This window comes from Cebus imitator, unplaced genomic scaffold (assembly GCF_001604975.1).
Source record: "Cebus imitator isolate Cc_AM_T3 unplaced genomic scaffold, Cebus_imitator-1.0 Scaffold365, whole genome shotgun sequence".
Lineage (NCBI taxonomy): Eukaryota > Metazoa > Chordata > Mammalia > Primates > Cebidae > Cebus > Cebus imitator.
This window is the reverse complement of record NW_016107680.1, coordinates 1-18,996: the sequence shown is the minus strand read 5'-3', so window position 1 is coordinate 18,996 and position 18,996 is coordinate 1. Positions and strand designations below refer to the sequence as shown.

The window sequence follows — 18,996 nt, the reverse complement described above, 5'->3', positions numbered from 1 at the left end:
GACTGCTGGGAATACCCACTCAGATAACCAGCCACAATGCAGCAGCCCGCAAGCCTGGCACCGCAGGCAGCCCTGGGCGCGGGATCCTCCACAAAGCTCAAGGAGGCTGCAGCGCCAGGGCTCCCAGTCATTTATCTCCCTGCAGCCAAAACGCCCGGCTCGTCCCCGCTCCCTCGTTTTACCTAACAGCTCTCCAACCCCATATTGAGAGGGCCTGCTGTGGATCTTGCGGAGGTACAAAATGGTGGATGGGAGCTAATTTTTTCCTGCTTTCCCCATAACTTATCGCATCCATCACTGCCCGACCTCTCTTCCAAGCACCCGGGCCGCGGCGTACCGAGCCCGCCCCGTGGCCCCGGCCCGGGGGCAGAAACGCGGTCACCAACCAACCTGATGTCATGTAGCCCCGCGAAGCCTGGGGCGCGAAGGCCGCGGGGAAGCGCTTGTGCAGGCGGTAGTCCTTCTCGCTGCGGGACCTCATGCGGTCCGAGGCCCGGTCCGAGAAATCCGAGCTAGGCCAGGCTCGCCGCAAGGTTGTGCTCCGGGTCTTCTTCATGGTGGGGAGGGTGACCTGCCGCCCCGATCCTCGGGGCCTCAGCGCCGGGGCGCAGCGCGCTCCTTCATCAGTCTACGGCGGGCACGACCCGGGCGGACTCTGCGCACATTTTCGCAGCCCCTCCTCGTCGGCGTCTACACCGCCAGCGGCGGGTCCGGCCCTCCCCACGCCCCCCCACACCCCCACGGCGAAGGCTCCGATTTTACACACGTCCCACAATGCATTACACTTCATTTGCAATGCGCCCGGCTTATAGCTTCCAGATTCCTGGGGGGAAAGGCACGTTAGGAGGCTCCCCGGCCGGGAGGAGGCGGGGAGGGGGCGGGCGGGGTGGGGGCGCCGAGACTGGCAGCGTGAAGGCAATGGGAGCGCAGACAATGGCCCGATTCAGCGCAGGAGTGCTTAGCCAACTGGGAGCCACGGCACAAAAGACCCAAACAAATGAGGCAGCCGAGGCCTCCGGGGCTGACCCCGGACCGGGCGTGCGGGAGGCCGGAGGGGCGGGCGGCTCAGCGCGCGGCGTGGGGATGACAGTGTCCGAGTCGTGTCCCCGCGGGCCTACCGGCCGCGCGGCCCGCAGTCCCCGGCGCTGGCTGGCTCTGCCTCCCCCGCAGCCCCCGGGAGGCAGTCTTCATCACAGAGGCTCGAGCCGGGGGCGCGTGTGCACCGGCTCCGTGCAGGCTCTGCAGACAGCAGCTGCGGCGGGCGGGCTCCTGCGGAATCCAGGAAGAGCCCGTGCCGTCCCCGCGACTGCAGCGCCTCGTCAATCTTCCTCCTGCCGAGGCTCCGGGCGCTGTGCGTGCGCGCGGGTGGGTGGCTGGGTGGGTGCGCCGACACGCATGTGCCCCCTACACAAGCGTGCTCCTATTTACTGGCCGAGGCGGCGACGGAGCCATGGCTGCCAAGGACGCCGAGCCTGCGATCGACCCCCGCGCGGTGGCAGCGCGGCTCGGGCGCGAGCGCGCGGAACGGCTATTGAAGGGCAGGAAGCAGGACAGCCGCCCAGTCTCATGCTAATCACCAGGCTGCCTTAAGTTAGAGCGCGGTTCCCGACAGGCTTCTCATTTTCATGTAAAGCACCGGCGGCGGCGCAGGGACCTTGGCTGCTGCCCCAGCCTGGAGCCGGCGCTTGGATATTTACAAATTTTTAGGATGGTCCCACCCCCTCGCAGAGAGACGGCGAGCCAGCCTTCGTGGGAACGGGCAGATCCGCGGTGCCCAACCTGGCCCACCTGCGCCAAGCCCAGAGGAAGCTAGAGCCAGCGGGAGGGGGCGCCACGGCGAGCTCCCCAAACGCCAACGCCGGGGCGCCGGGTCCACGCAGCCTGGAAGACGCAATGCCAGCGGCCTGCAGCTCTTTCTCTCTCCCTCTGGAGCCCGGGTGTAAGTCACCGCCAGCCGGCTACACTGCATTCAGGTCCACAGCCCTTTACACGGCACGACTCTGCACAGCTGTTTCTGGTCCAACCACCAATCGCTAAAGGACAACAATGCGCGCGGCGCGCGAGGGGAGGAGGGGCCAATGCGCCGCACAGGCCGGGGCGCTGGGCCCGGGACGCGGCCCGGGCCCTGGAGGTTACGGCGAGTTAAAGGCGCCCAGCCACGTTGCTGCTAACCCCGACCACGCTCTGCCACTGCCGTTCATTCAAAAACGGTTATCTCCCCGATTTTGGTTTCCAAAAATGCTTTGGTACAGTAAATAGCGACGAAAATAAGTCTGATTTCCTTCTTCGGCACTGCATTTTGACATGTTTGTGCAATTTTTCATCTGTGACAATGCAACGTTCAAAATCGTATTTATACTGTTGTTTCATATTCACAGGTGCCTAGATGCAGAGACAGGGCTATTACATCTTTATGAGGATATGCTTTTAACAGGCTGATAGCGCAAAAACAAGCCAGTGGGTTCTAACTGGTTAGGATTCAGGAAGTTCTAACACAATCTGGTGCTATTCCACGGCTTGAATTCTTGGAGCGGGGTAGCAGGGATCTTGGAGAAGCAGGCAGCGCAGGATGGCGTTGTCACAGGCATTATAAAATCTAGAATTAGAGCTTCCTTCAATTCTCAAGACCACCCTCTATTACCTGGGGCCACTGTACTACCTCTTGGGATACCCAGGGTAAATAAATAAATAATCACTAAGTAGGCTATGGAATTGATATTCACGTAATCAAAATGTATTACTAACTGTCAACCAATTCATTAATGTTCTGTGGTTGTTTTTTTCATTAGGAAAGATAGTCCCCCAAAAGGCACATTTAGTTCAATGTCTTCTTTCCTGCAAGAGAACTGCTAAGAACAGAACGATTACAGCTTTAGAAGTTATAGAAAGCTAACTGTATAAAGCAGGTATCCCCAATTCCCAGGCCACATACCCCACAGATATTTATGGACCCCATGCAGCTTCTAGTCCATGGCCTGTTAGGAACCAGGCAGCATAGCAGGAGACGGGCAGTGAAGCTTCATCTGTATTTACAGCTGCTCCCCATTGCTTGCTGGTGTTACCGCCTGAGCTCAGCCTCCAGTCAGATTAGTGGCCGCCTTAGGTTCTCCTGGTGGCGGCGTTAGATTCTCAGAGCAGCGCGAACCCTGCTGTGAACCACGCTTAGAGGAATATAGGTCGTGCGCTCGTTATGAGAATCTAATGCCTGATGATCTGCACTGTCTCCCATCACCCCCATATGGGACCGTCTAGTTGCAGGAAAACAAGCTCAGGACTCCCACCAATTCTACATGACGGTGAGTTGTATGCTTATTGCATTATACATTACAACGTGATAATAAAAGAAATAAAGTGCACAGTAAATAGAATGCACTCGAATCATCCTGAAACCATCTGCCCTCCAACCCTACCCCCCCCACCCCCCCCCCCCCCCCCCCCCCCCCCCCCCCCCCCCCCCCCCCCCCCCCCCCCCCCCCCCCCCCCCCCCCGTCCAGGGAACAACTGTCTTCCACGAAACTCGTCCCCAGTGTGGAAAAGCTTGGGGACCGCTGGTGTAAAGGACCATACAGGTAACAACAAACTGTATTAATTTGTTGTAGGAGAAGTGACATTTAGATATCTCAATTCAACAATTACTCAGTACCTCCCAAGAGCCAAAAGTGGTTATATGAATGATTATAATAGCTATGACTTAAGGCTAATGGTGACTGCTGTGGCAACTGTGACAGTTGCACATTCTGCAAACAATGATTGACTGTCTAGAATATGCGAGCCCTGGGATGGGTGCTGAGCAAACAGAGCACCAGACATGACCCCGTGCAGCAAACAATCTAGCAGGGAAGAGAAACAGTAGGCAAATACATGCAGAAGTTGTGCTAAGTTCTAGGAAGAACAATAATCTCTCGAAGAAATGACAGTTGAGCTGAGACGTGCAGCATGAGGAGTCACCCAAGCAAAGAGTGGAGGAGATGGTGTTTCAGAAAAGGGGAGCAGTCTACGCAAAGGCCCTGGGGTAGAAGGAATCTTGACTTCTGCTGGAAGAAGTGGAAAAAAGGCCACTGTGGCTGAAATTGGAGCACAAGAAGAGAGAGGTTTGTGATGAGGTCATGGAAGGAGTGCAGAACCAGATCGTGCTGGGACTTGCAGGCCACGGTAAACGTTTTCTATTCGATTCCAAGCACAGTGTGAACTGCTGAAGGGTTTGGATCAAAGAAGCAATGATATTTTTAGAATTCCTATACAGAAGAGGGAATCTGTTTGAAGAAAGAGGTGGGCTAAGAATTTTCTGGAAATAAGTTTGAATCACACTTGGCTAAACTGAGAAAATATTCATTGTTCTTATGAAAAAAGGGGGTGAGTTGATGGACATCTGAGGAGAGCGACAGCTCCACTCAGCCACCTCTAAATGCAGACCTTGCAGGAGGGTGACATGAGCCGGTGCTCATGGCCAACTGGCCTGATGTGGAAGAATCAGGTGGTACCCTAGGCTGAGTTGGCTGTATCGGATCACATAGCAAAGTAGGTATAGGTGTGAAGTAATTTATCCATTCAAACTGGGACAATGCTGAACAGTGCTATGAAGGGAAGGGTTAAATCTAGCAAACAGTGTATTGTGAAACCAGGTCCATCTGAAGAGCATGGAGTTCCCTATTATTATGGCCACTGTTAATATCAGGCTCAGTCTGTCCATCTGCGTTATAGAAAGAGTCACTCTGGTCATATACAACCCCCATGTCCCCGGGCCCAGCTTCAGATCTCAGACAATCATGTATCTGGGGCATAAGTTGTTCATCAAGCAAGCTCAGCTTTGTAACCCAGTATTCAATATTAGAAAAGTTGGAATTAAATAAACCATAAAGCAAATCGATTTTATAGCATTAGTATTTTTTGATCAGGCTTTTAAAATGTGTATATTTGGTATTTTCATAGCAGACAGGTTAGAGACACTAATTAGACAGATATGGTTGTGACTCTAATTCAAATGTATAATAGATTTTAGACTTGCAATCTTAAATTGAAAGGTGTAAAAATTTTGACTTGAAATTCTCTTCATTTAAAACTTTATTAGCTTTGCTACAGTTGAATGAATTTAGAGTTACAAGCATGTAAACTCCATGGGGGTAAGGGACATCTTCTGTCTTATTCATTGTTGCCCTTTGCTCTGTTTTGTTCAGAGATAGGTCCCCAGTGACTAGCAATGGTTGGCAGATATTTGATGACTACTGAAAGCCCAATAGAGTTCTGGGAAAAATTTGGCTTGAAGCCTTCCTAGTCAGATATATTAACTACTTTTTAAAAATCAAGTATAACAAGTGTATGACATCAAAGACACAAGCCACAAAAGAAAAAACAGAAAAATTTGACTTACTGAAATGTTTAAGATGTATGCCTCAAAAGACACTGTCAACAGAGAAAAAGACAACCTACAGAATGGGAGGATATATTTACAAATCATGTATCTGATAAGGGATTGATATCCAGAATACATAGAGAACTCCGAAATCTCAACAACAACAAAAACAAACAAACAACTAGATTCAAAAATGGGCAAATGACTTGAACAGAGAATTCTGCAAAGAACATATCCAAATGGCCAATAAACACATGAAGATACTCAGTATCAGGAACCATTAGAGAAATGCAAATCAAAACTACAATGAGATACCAACTCACACCCATTAGGATGGCTACTATCAAAAAAAAACAAAAACAAAATAACAAATGTTGGCAATTATGTGGAGAAACTGGAACCCTTGTGTACTGTGCAAAATGGTACAGCCACCACTGTGGAAACAGTCTGGCAATTCTTCAAAAACTTAAATATAGAATTCCCATATGATCCAGCAATTCCACTTCTAACTGTATCTGGTAAAGGTGAAAGCAGGGACCCAGAGATATTTGGACCACCCCCATGTTCATAGCAACATTATTCGCAATAGTTAAAACATGGGCACAACCAAGTACCCATCCAGAGATGAACAGACAGGCAAAATGCAATATATACATATAATAGAATCTATTAAGCCTTCTAAAGAAAGGAAATTGGCCAGGCACAGTGGCTCATACCTGTAATCCCAGCACTTTGGGAGGCTGAGGCGGGCAGATCACCTGAGGTCGGGAGTTCGAGACCAGCCTGACCAACATGAAGAAACCCTGTCTCCATTAAAAAATACAAAAATTAGCTGGGCGTGGTGCCACATGCCTGTAATTCCAGCTACTCTGGAGGCTGAGGCAGGAGAATCGCTTACATCCAGGAGAGGGAGGAAGGGATAAACTTTGGGAACAGAATGCTAAGTGAAAGAAGTCAGTCACAGAAAGAAAAATACTGCATAATTCCACTTATATAAAGTACTTAGAATAGTCAAAATCATAATAACAGAAAGAAAAATGGCGATTACCAGGGGCTGGAAGAAAAGTGAAAATAAGAGTCACTGTTTACTGGGTAGAAAGTTTCCATTTTACAAAAGGAAAAGAATAATGGAGATAGATGGTGGTGATTGATGCATGATGTTATGTATGTATTTAACTTAACTGAACTATACACTTAAAAATGGTTATGATGGCAAATTTTATGTTATGTGTATTTTGCCTCAATAAAAAATAGTAACAAATTTTTAAAATTAAATAAACCAAATTTATAGATTCAATTTAAATGTTTAAGGGAATGTATCTAAAGGTCTTTCTCAGTAGGACTAATTGTTAAGTAAAGGGGATTTAGTCTTCCATTTGAGTTGATCAAATGTTTTTCAAAGGCCTCAAGAGGTATGTTTTTTTCTTTTTTTACTTAAAAATACAAAATTTACAAATAGGATAAATTGAATCTAAAACCTCAAGGAAATTCTGATTTTTCAATTTGCAACTCTAGTAAAGGAAAACTTGAAGTTTGAATTTTTGAACTTGTATCTCTAGTATACAGAACATTAATTAAAGATCTAAACATCTGAACACAATCTTTCCCGTGGGTTGGAATCAACTTCTTTCAAACTCCTGTTAATGTTGATATTCTGACCTCCTCCCATGGATTACAAATGTTCTTAATGGTATCCAGAATGGTGAATCCTTTCCAGAAAATTTCCTGTTTTGGAATCATGATCTATGGCAGCTACAGCCTTATGAAACATATTTCTTAAGTAATAAAACTTGAAAGGAAAAATTACTCCTTAATCCATGGGCTACTGCAAAGTGAATGTTGTATCAGGCATGAAAATAGCATTAATTTCCCTGTAAATCTCCATCAGAGCTCTTTTGTGACCACTGTCACTGAAGTATATTGTCAGTAAGCAGTAATACTTTGAAAGAAATCTTTTTTTCTGAGCAGTAGGTCTCAACAGTAGGCTTAAAATATTTAGTAAAACATGTTGTAGCCGGATGTGATGTCATCCAGGCTTTGTTGTTCCATTCATAGAGCATAAGCAGAGTAGATTCAGCATTATTCTTAAGGGTCCTAAGTGTTTTGGTATAGTAAATGAGCATCAGGTTCAACTTAACGTCACCAGCTGCATCAGCCTCTAGTAAGAGAGTTAGCCTGTCCTTTGACGATTGTATCACTGAAGGCAGACATTGACATCTTCTCTCTACCTGTGAAAATCCTAGATGGCATTTATTTCCAGAATAAGATTGTTCTGTCTATACTGAAATTCCATTGTTTTGTATAGTCACCTTCATCAATGATCTGAGCTAGATCTTCTAGATAACTTACTACAGCTTCTCCATCAGCACTTCCTGCTTCACCTTGCACTTATATGTTATGGAGACAGCTCCTTTTCTTAAACCTCATGAACCAACTTCTGCTAGCTTCAAACTTTTCTTCTGCAGCTTCCTCATTTCTCTCAGCCTTCACAGAATTGAAGCTAGTTAGGGCCTTGATCTGGATTAGGTTTTGGCTCAAGGGAATGTTGTAGCTGGCTTGATCTTCTGTTCAGACCCCTCAAACTTTCTCCATAACAGCGACAAGTCTGCTTTGCTTTCTTATCACTAGTGTGTTCACTGGAGTAGCCTTTCTAATTTCCTTCTAGAACTATTCATGGCATTCATAACTTGGCTGACTTTGGCAAAAGAGACCTAGCTTTTGGTCTGTCTCAGCTTTGGACATGCCTTCCTCACAAAGCCTAATTATGTCTAGTTTTTGATTTAAAGTGAGAGATGTGACGGTTCCTTTCCTTCAACATGTAGAGGCCATTGCAGAGTTATGAACTGACCTAGTTCAGATATTGTTGTGTCTCAGGAGATAGGGGGGCCAGAGCAGAGGGAGAGAGACAGGAGAACGGCCAGTCATTGGAACAGTCAGATCACACACAACACTTACGGATCAAGTTTGCCATCTCATATGGGCGCACTTTGTGGAGCCCCAAAACAATTACAATAATAGCATCAAAGGTCAATGATTACAGATGACCATAACACATATAACAAAAATGAACAAGTCTGAACTATTGAGAATTACCACATTGTGACACAGAGATGTAATGGGAACACACACTGTTGGAAAAACGGCGCCAGTAGACTGGCTCACCACAGTTTGTTGCCACAAAACTTCAATTTGTAAAAAAATGCAATATTTGTGAAGTGGAATAAAGCAAAGAGCAATGAAACAAGGCGTGCCCATAAACACATTGTTCTTCTTGCTAGTGTAGCTAACAACCTCGCCACTGCCAAATCCACTCAGGACATTGGTCCTTACTTGGTCTCATGCTTGCCACTGTTTCCTGCTCTCTCCCCTTAAAACTCTTCTCTCCCTGTTATTTTCATTGCCACTTTCTGCAGGCTCTCCTCCTTATCCATGGCACCTCTGCCCATCCTCCTTATCCATGGCACCTCTACCCATCCTCCTTATCCGTGGCACCTCTGCCCATCCTCCTTATCCGTGGCACCTCTGCCCATCCTCCTTATCCGTGGCACCTCTGCCCATCCTCCTTATCCGTGGCACCTCTGCCCATTCAGTACTTGGTGTTCTCTGGATTCCACCCAATCACCTTTCTTGGCATTCAGAATTTTATCAGCTGAGTTCCTTCCAAAACAACTGCCTTATTTTAGTTCCTGCCAGTGAATGATTTCCAAATACCTCTCACCAACCCAGATCTCTCCTCTGGAGCTCCAAATCCTTACTTCCTCCTGTAGACTGAATATCTTTTCTGAATGCTCTATGGATAATCAAACTCAAGCTGCTCATTACACAAAATGTATCATCTTTCCGCCCACTCTCCCAACCTCTGGGGACTTAGCATACATTTCCAGTCATGGCAGATGGGAGTCCCACTGTCCAGTCTCCCAAGGCAAGAACCTGGGAGTGATTCTCAACCACTTCCTCTCACTGCTGTGCCCCCATTCAGCCCACACACACCGCTACGCACAGTCCACCACCATATTGTGTTTCTCCGGCCTCCTATCTCCTGAAGGCCCGAGTCAAGGCACTGGGGAAGGAGAGGGAGGGCAGGAACAGAAAATCAGTGTCACCTGTCAAAGATACAGAAAATGTGACATTGAAAAATCCAATGAAATCGGACTATGCTACAAATTTAAATATTAAATATTACAATAAGATATATGACAAAATATACGTAACCATATCCCTAATAAATTTGTTAAAATGCTTACTTCAAAATAAGCTTTTCAATTAACAAATGGAACGTGACGAGAGCAATTTGTTTCAATATTAATAGTTTAAGGCAAAACTCAGGCTGCATAATAATATGATTTATATGTTTCACTTTTCATGTTAACTAGCATGGTGAAGCCCCAATGTGAATGCAGCTGGAAATCATGGGAAATATTTAATAATATTTTCTGATAAGGCTGGACACTGACAATGAACCAGCTGACTTCCGTTCAGTAAATCATGTTACTTGACACAAACCTCAGGATCTGTTTTTATTCTGCATCTGCTGTGTATTTAGTAATACGTACTGCCATCTTCTTTGGGAAAATATCTGTGAGGCTCTTTTATCAAGCTTTCAAGCTCTCCTCAAAATGGCTAAAATATTCTCAGCAAAATCAGAAGAGCTCAGAATAAAGTTGCTCATTTAACTAAAGGAAACTAGCTGACCATGACCTCCGTGTCCAGCTCCACATTCCAGCTTTGCAGTCTCCTTTTTAAAGCCCTCATACTGAAACACTGTCTTTGCAAATTAGCATGTGCAGCAGCTACACCTGTTCATCTAAAGAACCTAAGGTTATACCCTTAAGGCTTAAAGGGAGCAAAGCTAGCTCCAAAATACCATCGGCTACAAAGCCAGAAGCACCCAGGCATGCTGTCACGGGGAACAGGTTTCCTCTAGAAAGACCTAATGTGTCTCTGAAACCCAGACAGACAAAGAGCTTTCTCACATGAAAACCGAGAAGCTTCGGAATAAAACAATAGTTGATCTGAGTCACCAATCCTCTAAGGTTGAGGAAAAGAGTAGGAATTTAGTTGCCTGACTGACATGACTGACAATGTTAGCAGTTCAGGAAGTGAGTCTTTTTTTTTTTGAGGCAAACTTTGGCTCTTGTTGCCCAGGCTGGAGTGTAATGGCGCAGTCTCAGCTCACTGCAGCCTCCACCTCCCGGGTTCAAGCGATTCTCCTGCCTCAGCCTCCCAAGTAGCCAGGATTACAGGCATGCGCCACCATACCTGGATAATTTTGTATTTTTAGTAGAGACGGGGTTTCTCCATGTTGGTCAGGCTGGTCTTGAACTCCCGACCTCAGGTGATCCGCCCACCTCGGCCTCCCAGCGAAGTGAGTCTTTAGATTTTTGCATCTCAGGCTTGTCCCGGGGAAACCACAGTGGGTAACACTTGGTTCCTCTGCCGAGCTGCAATAGGCAGAGCAGGTCCTCTACTGAACCACCCAAGACTCACCACAACGTCTTTGTGAACTTCTTCATGCAGCTCATATTTGACTAAGCCCCGAATCACAATATTGGTGGCTTCCTCAGATTATAGTGACTAGTACTAACATCGCTGTATTCAAAAAAGGTCAGCGAAAGTGTAACTCTGGACACTTAGAAAGTAAAATGCATACCTGCTCTTTACGTTGAACACCTCCTGAAAGTATTTTGTCACAGATAATCAGTGGATTTTTTTGTGAGGTAGAAAAACTCTTCAAGATTACTCCCCAACTTGTTACAAAATCATATAGATCAGATGAGCTGTAAATCACTTAATGAACAGAGGTAAACTGCAGTAGGAAGAAATATACTAAATGGAAAAGATGGGGCTGGGTGATGGCTCATGCCTACAATCCCAGAATTTTGGGAGGCCAAGATGGGAGGATCGCTTGAGCCCACAAGCTTGAGAACAGCCTGGGCAACATAACAAGATCCCGCCTCTACAAAAAATTTTTTAAAATTAGCCAGGTAGGGTGGGGTGCACCTGTAGTCTCAGCTACTTGGGAGGCTGCAGTGAGCTATGACTACACCACTATGCTCTAATGTGGGCCACAGAGTGAGACTTTGTTTCTGTAAAAATTAAAATAAAGAAAAAGACTACACAAAGCCACACAGAATTGCCTGCGCCTGATGACACTCCCACACATTTTTCTGTAACTAACTAGCACCAGACACATTCACCCAGCGCTGGTCCTGCTATCAGTTTTTAAGACTTCATTTCTTTTGCACTTCCTACCTAAAAGATCACAATAAATACCCAAGTTCTCGCATTTTCTCCCGCTGCCCCAGTGAATCATCAAGGGCCCTTGCTGCCACGCGCACCACACACCGATGTATGCCCGTTCCTCCGCAAGCTCATTTCTCATTACAGGCCTTAGAAGCTGCGCTGTCGCTGTAAGCTGGCTAGCGCCCCCTTGGTCTCCTCTTCTCCTTGTCTTTGCCCTCGAATATCCCTGCAGATTTAGAGCCCCTTACAGGTGCCCTTTCTATTACCACGCTGACCTCACTGTATTAATCATACAACAGGCACTGTGGCCTACGCCTGTAATCCCAGCACTTTGGAAGGCCGAGGCGGTGGATCGGCTGAGGTCAGGAGTTTCAAGACTAGCCTGGCCAACGTAGTGAAACCCTGTCTCTACTAAAAGTACAAAAAATTAGCTGGGTGTGGTGGTGAGAGCCTATAATCCCAGCTACTTGGGAGACTGAGGCAGGAGAATCGCTTGAACCCAAGAGGCGGAGGTTGCAGTGAACTGAGATTGCGCCATTGCACTCCAGCCGGGGCAGCCAGAATGACACTCCATCTCAAAATAATAATGATAATAATAATAAAAATAATACAACATAATGCCCTACAAAAATGTCTGTCCGCTTCCCCGGCTGTGTGCAAAGAGCACTGGCTGCCTGGTTCATCTAACAAATGTTCATTGAGCACTTGCTATGTGCTAATAATGGTTCTAGGTACTGGGATCCAAAAATTCCAAAATAAAACAATAAGATAGCAACAAAAACAAAATCTTCCATCACTAAGGAATTTGCCTCCTAATGGCAGGAGACAACAATGAACACATAAATTAGTAAATCGTGTAGAATGTAAAATAGTGATGAATGGAAGAAAATAACGCAGGAGAGGAAGACTGAGACTAGACACTTGCCATGGAAAATGGGGTGGCCAGGGACAACTTCACTTTATCATCATTTTGTGCTCAGTGTCTTTCAGAAAATAGGCCCTCGATAAAGTGTGCCACGGTGTGCTCATTTTAGGTCCTCTTCAGCGCTATCGTTCCCACCAGAGAGGCGTCTGGACTCAGGATCGTAAGAAACAAATATTGTATCTACTTCATGGCCCCCATATCCATTTGTAGATAAGAATTCTATCTAAGGACAAATAAATAATGTCTTACGTTCACACAGGGCTTTACAATCTATTGAGCCTTATGCATAAGGCAGGCAAGGCAGGGGTTGTGATCCTAAGAAAGGATGAAAAACTAAAGCTCAGAGGCAGTCAGCGGTTTGCCCACAGAGCTTGAGGAACTAGCCGTCCAGTTTTGTGTTGCTGTTGTTTTAAGATGGAGTTTCACTCATGTTGCCCAGGCTGGGGTGCAGTGGTGTGATCTTAGCACACCTCAGGCGAGTCTCCTGCCTCAGCCTCCTGAGAACCTGGGATTACAGGCATGTGCCACCACGCCCGGCTGATTTTGTATTTTTAGTAGAGATGGGATTTCTCCATGTTGGCCAGGCTGGTCTTGAACTCTGACCTCAGGTGATCTGCCCTTCTCAGCCTCCCAAAGTGCTGGGATTACAGGCGTGAGCCACTCGCCCAGCCCACATCAGTCCACGACTGTGCTCTTCTGCCTAACTCCATTGCCTCCGTAATGCCTGGTGTGAGCAGTTACTGGATTTAGTGTTTTCTTGTTAGTTGTTGTTTGTGTCAACCAAATAAAGTCCACATACATCTTTGTGTTGCTAGAATATCTCCCAAGTGTTTAGGATGTCTTATTAAAAAGTTTTTATGACTATACATGCATATAAAATAGAGCACAAACGTATTCAGATGACTCAAATGACTTCCCCGCAGCCCATTCACACAAACGGCACCAGAGACCGAGAGAGTTAAATCCACAAACCTCCTTCACACTAATCAATCTTGAACGTTTTCTTTTCTCGATTCTATTTGCAGGTCACCACAGAGCTGCTTCCCAAGCCAATGAAAAGCCATACGATAACATAGATGGAGTTTAAAGGATGGATTCTTATTCCAACATGTGGCTTCCTGTAATTTAAGGGAATGTTGTACAGGAGCAATTAAAATCATATATCAAAAAAGGAAGCAAAACTCAAATAGCTTCCTGCTTTATCAAATTTCAATAATTGTTAAAAAAAATAAAAGGTCCCGTATATTTAAATCCCAGACTCTATTAAGAATAACTTTTTTAACTCCAGCAAATCGCAGGACTTTGATGCGATATCATTTAATAATTACTAATAACATTTCTAATGCTAATATGGAATAGAAATACAGAGATGCTATTATTTAACAATTTCTGCTAAGTTCATTTGAAAGATTTTTTTAAATTTTCTTTCAATATTTAGCAGTTAAGTAACTAGGCTTATGGGTAATAACCTTAAGTCTTTGTATTATTTTGTATATAATATGTTAAAGGTGCTGTTTCAGGCGAGGTTAGCTATGATCTAACAGTACTTCACAGTAGTTCCCATTAGTTATTGTTCATAGCATGAGTAATAACATGGAAGTTATTATTCATAGGATGATAGGTTTTATTTTTATTTTTTATTTTTTAGAGACAGGGTCTCACTCTGTTGCCCAGGCTGGAGTGTAGTGGCATGATCATAGCTCACTGCAGCATTGACCTCTGGGCTCAAGCGATCCTCCTGCCTCAGCCTCCTGAGTAGCTGGGAATATAGGTGCACACCACCAGGCCTGGCTAATTTTTGTATTTTTAGTAGAGATGGGGTTTCACCATGTTGACCAGGCTGGTCTCAAACTCCTGGGCTCAAGGGATTCCCCTGACTCAGTCTTCCAAAACCAACTGGGTTGTTTTTTAAAATAAGAAGGGTGCTACTAATTACACTAGAACAAAATGCTCAGACTGGTACCCTCCTGGGCAACAGGGACATAGGGGCACTCTACCTGTTAGGAAAACGAGGCTAGTTTTTTTGTTTAAAGCTTCAGTTTTGCTTTATAAGAGGAACAAATAAATCTAAGCGGGGAGACAAGAAAAATCACCTGCAGGATCAGACACTTTTAAATGTAAAATAATAATGTCCTCAGGTGTCTCCACCTGCCCTTCTCTCACTCCCGACTAGAAGGGTAAAGACTCAAGATCTGTTGAAATGTTTCCAGGAACAAAAGCAGGAAGTCCAGCATCACCCGCATTACCCAGACTTTTCCTCCCCCAGGGAATGAGGAAGGACAGCTCGGAAGAGACCACGGGTTTCTCCCAGTCCACCAAGCGAAGATGCCGGCAGCCAAGGGAAGGGACAAGGGCCAGCACTTCCCGAGGAACACATTTCAGAACACAGATGAGACTGTTAGGTCGGCTAACAGTGTACACTAGTCCCAGCCTACCGTGGGGTTCCCACACGATCACTTCTGTACTGCCGGAAAAACTGTCCCTTACCTGTAGCTGTGATGTCTCAGTAGAAAGGAGGGAAAAATACCCCAGAAATGGGATAAGGCCTGGCCAGAATGAGAGGCCATGAGAAAGAGCCAGAAGGCAATATACACTGAGCCCAGGGTTTAGCCTTTTACCCCTCACCCCGCTCCCACCCTTTCCTCCCAAGTCCCCGGAGTCCACTGTGTCACTCTTGTGCGTTTGCATCCTCATAGCTTAGCTCTCACTCAGGAGTGAGAACATACGACATTTGGTTTCCCACTCCTGAGTTACTTCCCTTAGAATAATAGTCTCCAATCGCATCCAGGTTGCTGTGAATGCCATTAATCCTTCCTCTTTATGTTTGAGGAGTATTCCATCATATACAGATGTATAGCACAGTTTCTTTATCCACGTGCTGATTGATGGGCATTTGGGCTGGTTCCATATTTTTGCAATTGCAAACTGTGAGTACACAGACCAATTCTGACAGGTGGGTAACCCTAGACAGCTCAAAAAGTTGTGCTGTTGCATTATTATTATATTTTTATAAATAGTTTTTTTTTTTTTTCAGAGACAGGGTCTTGCTCTGTTGCCCAGGCTGGAGTGCAGTGGTGGGCTCATGGCTCATCACAGCCTTGATTACCTGGGCTCAAGCAATCCTCCCACCTCAGCCTCCCAAGTAGCTGGGACTACAGGTGTGCACCACCATGCCCAGCCAATTGTTTGCATTATTTTTGTAGAGATGGGGTCTCCCTATGTTACTCAGGCTGATCTCAAACTCCTGGCCTTAAGCGATCCTTCCACCTTGGCCTCCCAAAATGCTGGGATTACAGGCATGAGCCACCGCAACCCGCCTTGTTGAATAACGTAAGCTCTCTCTTTCTCTCTAATTCCATCTCTGCCTCTCTTCCTACTCTTTCAAGGATTTCCCTTCCAAGCATTCTTAACTTTTATAAAATCGAAAAGTAATCACTATCTCCTCCATTCTCCCAAACCATACAAAAACCTTAGGCCGGTTCCACTCTGAGCACAGACACTGGTTCACAGGTTAGAAGTGTTCAGTATTTTATTCCCTCCCTCTGCCCTGCTGCCATCAGCCCTCCCTCCCTTCTTTCCTCCCTCCCTCCCCTCCTCTCCCTCTCCTTCCCTCCCTCCCTCTTTTTCCTATCCCTCTTTCTTCTGTTGCTGTTTTGAATAGTCAAACCTTGTTGAGTTTCCCAGTTTACAGGTTTCCTTGTCCAGGACGAGCTGGCCAGTTCCCCCAGGTCTGAGCTGCCAGGTCAGCAGTACCGGAAGGTGGATGGAGCCATATGTGTAGTTTATGAGACTGAAGAGCTAAAAACTACTATGTAATATTTCACCTAGAAGTTATTTCTTTTTTCAAATCTAGAAGCTTCTCAGGATGTACAGTCTGCCATACTGCAGGAAATAGGAGCAAGTAGCTTGCTCTTTCTTTCATGGTCTCTCAACAGCAGCAATCTCTTAACAATCAATCATGAAATCTATGTTTTCATCCAAGAATCAAAAACAGAGAGTATTACCACAGAGAGAACAGAGGTTCCCAGCCATCCTTGAATATCCTCTCTCTCTCTCTCCATACAGATCTATATGGACAGGGGGTGGGCGTAGAAAGAGCAGAGGTGGCCCGGTGTGCCAGGCCTCAGGCCTCAGACTCAGGCCTGCAGTGCCCCAGGAAACCCGTTCAAGTCCCTGGCCAGGCCCTTTCAGGTTTGGGCCCTCTGACTCTAAGTTGCTGCAGGAGACGGGAAGGCCCCCCTCACGGAGGCTCGGGTCCATCAGACTTGGCTAACTTCAAGCTTTTGTTCTGACTGCCTGTTTGTTGAAGGTGATTGTGCAGGTTTCCAAGGGCTGCTGTAACATTCGCCACGCTGGGCGGCTTGCACAGCAGAAGCGGTCTCACAGTTCCCGAGCCCAGAAGTCTGTGATCAAGGTGAATGGCAGCGCCGCTTCCTCCCCGGGGGTGTGGGAAGAGCCCCAACATGCCCTGCCCCTGGCCTCCGGGGCATGCTGGTGACCTCCGGCCTTCCGTGCTTCCTGCATGACCACCCCTGTCTGTGCATTCCCCCCGTGTGCCTGTGTCCCAGTTTCCCCTTTTCATAAGGACACCAGTCATGTTGGATGAGAGCCCGCCCTATTCCAGTACGAACTGGTCTCAACAAATTACATCGCCTGCTAGCCTATGTCCAAATAAGGTCATATTTGGAGCTACTGGTGGTTAGGACTTCAACATATGAATCTGTGAGGGGTGCAGTTCAACCCCATCAGCGTTGTTGAGGACAATCCTTTAACTCCCTCGGACTCATAAACTAAAGCCGAATTCATTAAGAAAAAAAAATAAACCAAGCAAAAGAGGGCCAATAATGCATCGAGAACATCTTTGGCAGTTCATCAAAGCAAAACTTCCCTTTCGGGTAACTCTGTGTTTCTCTGACACAGGAAGAAGCCAACTTGCCTTCTGTGCTCCAGAGAAAGGCAGCATTTGCCCCGTTCCCCAGCACAGAGCCAAATCAGCCCAAGGAACAAGCCGAAAGTCAGCACAATTGCGGGTCTGAGCACCGTCCAAAAGAATGAAGTGGGGGAAACGGGTGGGGAAAAGGTCAGTTGCACCTGAGATGTTTAATGCTCATTAACAGGAGCAAGACTCTCTCTCATTCCGTGCAGACTGTGCCAACCTCTGGCTTCTGCTTTGCCAAGCCCCAGGGCCCAGAAAGAAACAGCAAGTCAGAATAAGAAGTAACCGCGGGATTGGCAAGGAGCAGGCAAGAGAATTAATCCAGGTCCCAATTAGGTGGTGCTGCCTTAGTACCGGCCTCATGTGCAAAGGCCTCCTCCTCCAGCTCCTTCGAGGTCAGGAGGAAATAGGACATGGGCTCATGGTATCTGGAATCCAGGTGGCATGCCAGAGAGGCACAGGGTACAGAATGCAGAGGCCGCCGGCCTAGGTAAAATGCACTGGCCACTGACTAGCTGCGTAATCATCCCTGGGCCTCAGTTTCCCCGGCTATAACATGGGGAAAATAACAGAATTCTCAAGGCTGCTGTGAGGCTCAAATAAGTGAATCCGTGTGAACTGCTTACAACAATGCCTGGTAAAGAGCAAGCACTCTAAATGTTAGCTACTATTGTAATGCTTAGGGGAAGGGTCTAAGGGTTTCTTGCTTGGAGCTTTGAACCTTCATCCTTTGAAACATGAAGTTGTCTCAGGGGAATAAAAGACAATTGAAGGTCTCCAGCATCATATTTTTCTCCGGGTAGGGTAGAAAGATACACATGGGCCTAAGATATTTGCCTGCCATTCTACAGTATTAAATAGAGCATCATGGCCAGGCGCAGTGGCCCACATCTGTAATCTCAAGACTTTGGGAGGCCAAGGTGGGAGGATCGCTTGAGGCTAGAAGCTTGAGACCAACCTAGGCAATAAAGTCGATGCTCTGTCTTTACTGAAAAAACAAAAACAAATCAGCCGGGCATGGTGGCGTGCACGTGTAGTCCCAGCTACTCAGGAGGCTGAAGCGGGAGGATGGCTTGAGCCTAGGAGTTCAAGGCTGCAATGAGGCATCATTCCACACTGCACTCCAACCAGGGCAACAGAGCAAGATCCTCTCTCAAAATAAAATAAAATAATAAAAATTTTAACTGCATCAGCTTTGGAGCAGGGAGGTAAGTCCTGGATCTAGCACTTATTAGATGCATCACCTTGAGTGAAGTCCAAAATCTCTGTTAAGGCTTTATTCCCTCCAAGGCAAAACGGGAAAAATAGCTCTCTCCTAATGTTGTGTGAGGAGTCAATAAGAGCGTGCGTGCAGGGTGCTCAGCAGGGCGTCTGCTAATGAGTGTAAGTATCCATCTTTAGTAGGAATATGTCTGATCCTAAAGGGGAAAGGCCTCCAGCAGCTCACACCGTGCCTTTTGGACTAGGGGGAATAAAGACTTTCTAAGGAAACATTAATCCATCTCTCCAAATCCTAAATCACTACGTTTATGCATAAATTGA

The 18,996-nt window shown here is 46.4% G+C and overlaps 1 protein-coding gene across 2 annotated transcripts in view; it reads right to left on the bottom strand.

Annotated features, from left to right (window-relative positions):
- Positions 1–1,967, bottom strand: part of STOX2 (storkhead box 2) — a 117,081-nt gene extending 115,114 nt beyond the window's left edge. The window contains exon 1 of one of the 2 annotated variants that reach the window (XM_017506889.1): positions 391–1,967. In XM_017506889.1, coding sequence (XP_017362378.1) covers positions 391–556 — 166 coding nt within the window. In that variant the 5' untranslated portion in view covers positions 557–1,967. The remainder of the gene's footprint in view (positions 1–390) is intronic. The other variant, XM_017506891.2, reaches the window with a different exon arrangement.
- Between the last annotated feature and the right edge of the window lie 17,029 nt (positions 1,968–18,996).